Below are 7,088 nucleotides of genomic sequence, written 5' to 3'. Positions count from 1 at the left end.
GAGGCACACACCATATTCATGCACAACAGACTGGCACACAACATAACAAGGGGCAAACCCACTTCGTCATGCCCTCAGGGCATAGGGGCTGGGCACACGGGGACTCCTCACCCAGTGCTGGGACACGGCCCCTCTGGGGGGGGGCTGGGCACACGGGGACTCCTCACCCGGCGCTGGGACACGGCCCCTCTGGGGCGGGGCGGGCGGTGAACTCCCAGCCAAGCTGCACACAGGTTCGAGACAGGAAGTGACGGAGACGCTGAAGGTGACCGAAAGGAGGGGCCTGAACAGGGAGCTGGCAGGACGCCTGGGTTCACGCAAGGCTCTGAGGACAGGGCACCCCCGCTGAGCCCCTCTCCCCACCCCGAAAGCTGTTTCCATCACGTCGTTCACGCCGGCGGCTCCAGGCAGGAAACGCTGCGTCACGACATCGACCACTTCCCCCCCCAGCCGCGCCCGGCGCCCGACGCGGCCCCAGCCAGCCATGGGGCACCACCCGGCCCAGCCCACGGGTCCTCGCCACCCCCCACAAGCCGCTGGTATGCCGGGCACCCTCCACTCCCAGCCTTAACGTGAGTAGCCCGTGGCCCGTCCCCCTCTTCGGAGCCGGCACCCCCCCCGGAGGGGGACAGGCCTTCATCCCACCCCCTGCAACCCTGAGTCACCTAGTCCCCTGTCCTGGGGCCGGATCAGCACCGGCGCCCCCCAGAGGGGACAGGCCCCGTGTCCCATCCCCCCCAGCCAGTGCCAAGTCAGAGCCGGTGCCTCCCCCGCCCCCAGGAACCCCCCATTTATCTCCCCATCTCTCTCTCTCTCCGCAGCCAACTGCCGACGATGCCCCCGTCTCTGGCCACCAGCCCCCAGCTCCCGCCCCCTTCGCCGCCCCCCGCCCCGCCCTGCACCGCCTGCCTGGTGCCCATGGTGGCGCTGGCCGGGGTGGCCGGCCTCTTCGTGGTAATCTCGGCTCTGCTGGGCGAGCGGCTCTTCCGGGGGGCCCGGGCCCGGGGGGTGCCCAGCGTGTGGCGCCGGGGCGGGGCTCTGTGGATCGAGCCGGCGGCCCCGGCCCAGCCGGATGGAGCCCCCCAGGCGGAGACGGGCGACCTGTGGATCCCGCGCCCCCCCGCCCAGCGCTGAGGACTGGTACCGGGGGGCCCGCCGGCGGCTCGGGGAGCGGCACCTCCAGCGGCATCCACTCGGGGGTGCCAGAGAGCTCCGGCAGCAGCACGGCCTTGTGGGACGCCGAGGCGCCGGCCTGGGGAGCCCAGCCCCACGTCACCCTGCAGGACATCTCCGACTTCTTCCGGCGCGGAGGGGGGAGGGGGCCGTGAGCACCGGCGCGGAGGGGGGCATCAGGAGGCGACCCCCCCCCCCCAAGAAGCAGGATTCACCCCATGGATGTTGGGGCAGAACTGAGATTTTGGGGGGCCACTTTGAAAATTGGGCGGGGGGGCCCACAAGCCCACTGAGACCCCCCCACACACACTGTCCCCTGGCATGGGGCTCTGTTTGCGCTCTCCACTGTTACTTCTCTCCTGCCAGGAGGCTCAGCTGGGCCTGCACCCCCTCGCCTCCCCCGCCCGCCATCGGGCACAGAGGGGCCGCTCTATGGGACACGGGGAATTTCTGCCAGCGGCCGGTTCGCGGGGCTATGGACGAGTGGCCAAAGCTCCTGGCTCCGTTAACACCCCCTGGGGGGTTCTGGTGTCCCCCCCCCATTCACCCCCTGTGACGAAGTGGGAATGTTCTTAATGTTTTCGCTGAATAGTGTGTGTGTGCCTCAGTTTCCCCTTTGCATTTCTTAAGTCTCTAGGTGGTGGGATAAGGGGGTGTGATTGTTGCAGAGCCCTGGAGGGCAGGTGTGATGGTGTCTGCACAGAGAATGGCCGACACCCTGTCTCCTGGTAACTGATGGCCTGGGCCCCTCTCCTGCTGAAGGTGTTGGAGAACAAAGAGATCAGGTGACCTCCTGGCCCAGGGAAAGAGACAAAGGCCAGAGGAGGGGCTGGAGAGTTTCAGTTGGGAGCTGGCTGGGGAAACGGAGGGAGGACCAGGGCCGGAGTCTGGGCTCCCCACCCCCCAAGATGGACCTGACTGAGGGGTCCTGGTTGTACCTACAAGCTGTGTTGTAGACCATGTTCCTGTCATCTAATAAACCTCTGTGTTACCGGCTGGCTGAGAGTCACGTCTGACTGCGAAGTGGGGGTGCAGGACCCTCTGGCTGCCCCAGGACCCCGCCGGGGCGGACTCACTGTGGGAAGCGCACGGAGGGGCATATGCTGGATGCGCCGAGATCAGACCCATGAGGTGAAGCCGTGTGAACTCCTTGCCTTGGAGACAGTCTGCTCACAGAGTGGAGACTTCCCCAGAGTCCTGCCCGGCTCCGTAGGGAGCCGTTTCCAAGCATCGCTCGGGGACTCCGTGACACGCCCCGTCTGGTTTGCCGCGGCTGCCCAGGACACGCCCCGGGGGCTCAGCGTTCGGTGGCCGGCGTGTGGCATGAACGGACCAGGGCCAGCTCACGCAATAAAGATTCTCGCTCTTGACTGGACGGCTAGGTCTGTGATCTGTGCCTCGATGCAAACACGGCCCCCTGGGGGGAGAGGCCCCCTGCCCCATTCCCTGCCCCTCCCCGAGCCAGCCAGTCCCTGCCGTGGGGCCGGATGGGAGCCGGCGCCCCCTAGATGGGACAGGCCCCATGCCCCATTCCCTGTCCCCCCGAGCCAGCCAGTTCCTGCCATGGGGCCAGATGGGAGCCAGCCCCATCTAGAGGGGACAAGCCCCCACCCCATTTCCTACCCCCCAAGCCAGCCAGGCCATGTCCTGGGGCCGGATGGGAGCTGGCGCCCCCTAGAGGAGACAGGCCCCACATCCCATAGCCTGTTCCAGAGCCCCCCTATTTCCTCTCCTAAATACCCCACCCCCACTCCCAGCCGCCTCCTCTGAATTTCTGGGCCCAAATCCCCCCCAGGCCCCTTTTCTGCCACCTCCCTTCCACCCACCCCCCAAATAGGGAACTGAGCAGCTAATCATTTCTCTCCCAGCTGCCGCAGGGCGCCACTTCCTTCCAGGTCTTTCACCATTTCCTCTCCTTCTCTCACCCTTTCTCGTTCACTCGTTCCTGCCCCGTCCTGCAGCAGAGGGGCTGCCACGTGCTGGTCCTGGGCTCAGACCCCCCACACACACCCCAGCCCCCAGCCCCACCTGCAGCTACGAGCTGGCCCCGGCTCTCCAGCCACGAGGTACGTTGGGGGCAATTGGTGTGTGCGGTGGGATCAGCTGGAGAAGGAGCTCACCGTGTGGGACTGTGGGAGGAGGAATTAGGGTGGGGGGGTTGGGCAGGGGACTGGTAGTTGGCTACATAGCAATGGGCTGTGGGTCAGGAGTGAGGGGCACCGGCAGAGCTGGGTGGGGGGGCAGGGCTGGGCTGGCAGGGGGCTGCGGGTCGGGAGTGAGGGGCACCGGCAGAGCTGGGGGGCAGGGCTGGGCTGGCAGGGGCTGCGGGTTGGGAGTGAGGGGCACCGGCAGAGCTGGGGGGCAGGGCTGGGCTGGCAGGGGCTGCGGGTCGGGAGTGAGGGCACCGGCAGAGCTGATTGGGGCTGTGGGTCGGGAGTGAGGGGCACCGGCAGAGCTGGGGGGCAGGGCTGGGCTAGCAGGGGCTGCGAGTCGGGAGTGAGGGGCACCGGCAGAGCTGGGGAGAGCCCAGGGCTGGGCTAGCAGGGGCTGCAGGTCGGGAGTGAGGGGCACTGGCAGAGCTGGGGGGCTGCGGGTTGGACCCAGGGCTTGGTGCCAGCTGGGTGGGGCCGGCTGTTCTGGGAACTGTCTGGCTCTCTCCGAGGTTTCTGTGGTGTGGGGTGAGTGCTGATATTTCAGCAGGTGCAGCCCAGCCATTGGGTGAGCCGGGGGCAGAGTGGAAAATTGGGGGCGTCATTTGGGTGCATCTGCCCCATAGGGTGAAATTCACTGGGCTCCTCCACACACACCCAGCACAGCTCTGCCGGTGCCCCTCACTCCTGACCCGCAGCCCCTGCCAGCCCAGCCCTGTCCCCCCAGCTCTGCCGGTGCCCCTCACTCCCGACCCGCAGCCCCTGCCAGCCCAGCCCTGCCCCCCCAGCTCTGCCGGTGCCCCTCACTCCCGACCCGCAGCCCCTGCTAGCCCAGCCCTGCCCCCTCCAGCTCCTCCATTGGTGCTCTCTGCATCTGCAGTTTCAGTTCCCCCTTTGATGTTTGATTCTAAATCTGGCTTCCGGCGCAGCCTGGGATAAATATGGAGCGAAGAAATTGGTGTGATGCTCCCCATCGCCCCCTGCTGGGAGAGACCCTTAAACTGACCCACTTTCCTTTTGCTCCCAGGCTGGTGTTTCTGCGTCCGGCGCATCTTCGGTCCCCTCTCTGCTCCGTACCCGTCCGTCGAGCCCCGGCACAGGACGAGGCAGCACCAGACACCATGGCGGTTATCGGGGGCCTGGCCCCAGCCGAAAATCCGGCCTACGCTCCTGCTCTTTCTGGTAGCTGCAGCCTGTGCACTAACAACACTCGAATTGAAGGCGAACGCCAGCTCAGGGACCAGTGAGGAAAACCGGCACAATGGTACCGGTCTGGAAACTACCTCGCCCTCTGCCGAATTAACCAGCACCAGCCCCAGGCCCTCTGCCGAATTAACCAGCACCAGCCCCGGGCCCTCTGCCAAATTAGCCGGAAACAGCACCGAGCCCTCTGCCAAATTAGCCAGCACCAGCCCGGGCCCTCTGCCAAATTAGCCGGAAACAGCACCGAGCCTCTGCCAAATTAGCCGGGCATCCACCCACCGCGGCACAGCAGGAACTCAGCACCACCCAGACGCTGGCAACGAAGGAGCCGGTTGTCTCGGTGTCTCCATCTGCCCTTCCCTCTCGGAGGCAGCCCTGGCCCTGGGAGCCGGCCCGGTCGGGGCGACGGCAGCGGGTGGAAAACAGCCCGTCACGAATCTGACGCGGGAGGGACGGACGGGGCAAGCGGGCAGGGTCCCAGGGAGCCCCGGTCCGGAGCAGAGACTCAGACACTGCCAGGCAGGAGTGGGCAGAACGAGAGTGCCCCCACGGAGCCCGCCAAGGCCAAGGGCATCGATCAGAGCGGGGACAACCGGACCGTGCCAGCCAGCACCGCTCGGGACCGGAGGCTACTGGGAGAACCAGCCCACCCCGAACTCTCACCCTCTGCTCTACCCCCCGCTCCGCCTGTCAACGAAAAGACCAACTCCAAGGCTCCGGCCTCCACCCCCACCCCCACCTCCTCCTCCTCCTCCACCACCCGCCAGCTGCACGTGGGCATCATTGTGGTGCTGGTCGTTGTCGCCATCCTGGTGCTGGCCCTGCTCGCCATGGTGCTGCACTGTCGGAAGCGGCGCCGGTCCGGCTCCACCAGCTTCAGCGGGCGGGCGGGGCCCGGCGAGTGGGCAGGGCCGGTGAGCCTGCCAGAGGAGAAGGGCGAGGGGCAGGCTGGGGACGGGGGGCAGCAGGCCGGGCCAGGCGAAGCCAGGCGGCCCACGCTGACCACTTTCTTCGGGAAGCGCCATTCCGGTGTCCTCGGTGGCCATGGAGGACGTAGCCGGGGCGAAGGGCGAGGGGCCCCTTTCGGAGCCCCTGCTGGCTGCAGGGGAACAGGGGGGTGACCCCACGCCACAGGGGGCAGGGGAAGCCAATGGGACAGTGCCCTTGATGCCCGGACCCCCCTCACCCCCTCCGGATCCCCCCGCCAATGGGGAATTCCCCCTGCCCCCGCCATGGAGCAGGAAGCCATGCCCCTGCGTAAGCCCCGCCCCAATCACCTGCCCCGCCCACAGCGCCCCCTGCTGGGGGAGGCCGGGCCTGGAATAGTTGGGAGCTCCCATAGCCAGTGCCCCGCCACCCCACAGCATCCCCTGCTGAGGGAGGCCGGGTCTGTTTCCATCTGCCCACCTAGGCTCTGTGGGATTCCTTGTCTTTCTTGCTCAAGTCTTTCTTTTGTCTTTTGCAAGATTTTCCGCGGTCCCAGCCACAAGTTTCCTGTTTATGATTCACTCTTCGAGGCCGTTTGAATTCGGAGAGAACAGTTTAGGGTGTGAACAGCATAGAACCCAGGAGTCCTGGCTCCCACCCCATCCCCTGCTCTAACCCACTAGACCGCACTCCCCTCCCAGAGCCAGGGAGAGAACCCAGGAGTCCTGGCTCCCACCCCATCCCCTGCTCTAACCCACTAGACCCCACTCCCCCCCCAGAGCTGGCTGTAGAAACTGGCCATCCAGCTGAGAGTGGGGATGGGGGGAGCCTAGGCCTGGGCTAGCAGGGGCTGTGGGTCGGGAGTGAGGGGCACCGGCAGAGCTGGGGGGGGCAGGGCTGGGCTGGCAGGGGCTGCGGGTCGGGAGTGAGGGGCACCGGCAGAGCTGCGGAGGGCAGGGCTGGGCTGGCAGGGGCTGCAGGTCGGGAGTGAGGGGCACCGGCAGAGCTGGGCGTGTGATTGTGGTTCGGGGCAGGATGCTCATGTCTCTTGGTTCGTCACAATTTCCTTTCCACTCACTCTCAGGACTTGAGTAATTAACGGCTGAATCTGTTACAGGAAGGCCAGCTCTGCAGGTGCCCCCTCACTCCCGACCCGCAGCCCCTGCCAGCCCAGTCCCAGACTCCCCCCAGCTCTGCCGGTGCCCCTCACTCCCGACCCGCAGCCCCCTGCCAGCCCAGTCCCGGACTCCCCCCAGCTCTGCCCATGCCCTGGGACACTTGCCTGTACATTTTACATGAGAGGAACTCACACCCATTTCTGCAGAGTTTTATATTTTTGTGTATTTAATAAAAAGGTTTGCGGCTCCATCACTGGCTGAGTGCAGAATTGTAACAGCAAAAGGCGACTGGCCAAATTAGAGAGTCACCTGGGCTACGGCTAGAGGGTGACCCCGGGGAGCATCCGCTCCAGCCAGAGGACGCCCCGAATTAATGCCAGGGGGAGCTCAGGCAGGGCGGTTCGACAACGGCCCCCACCGGCGGAGGAGCTGCCGTGACGGCGAACCCACCGCAGCCCCACTCGGTAATATTGGGGTCACTTGGCAGGAGTGGGCCAGGGAGCCACACCCGGGACAC

The 7,088-nt window shown here is 66.3% G+C and overlaps 1 protein-coding gene across 1 annotated transcript; it reads left to right on the top strand.

Moving 5' to 3' along the window:
• The first annotated feature begins 240 nt into the window (after positions 1-240).
• On the top strand, positions 241-6,821 carry C4H16orf54 (chromosome 4 C16orf54 homolog). Its single transcript, XM_005313466.3, is given in 5 exon segments — positions 241-572; positions 822-1,116; positions 1,118-1,147; positions 1,149-3,239; positions 4,351-6,821. Coding segments are annotated over 3 exon segments (492 nt in total). The 5' UTR covers positions 241-572; positions 822-834; the 3' UTR covers positions 1,329-3,239; positions 4,351-6,821.
• Positions 6,822-7,088: the final 267 nt, after the last annotated feature.

The sequence above is a fragment of the Chrysemys picta genome, chromosome 4 (genome assembly GCF_011386835.1).
Source record: "Chrysemys picta bellii isolate R12L10 chromosome 4, ASM1138683v2, whole genome shotgun sequence".
Taxonomy (NCBI): domain Eukaryota; kingdom Metazoa; phylum Chordata; order Testudines; family Emydidae; genus Chrysemys; species Chrysemys picta.
Note: the sequence above shows the minus strand (reverse complement) of the source record. Positions and strands in the feature narration are given on the sequence as shown.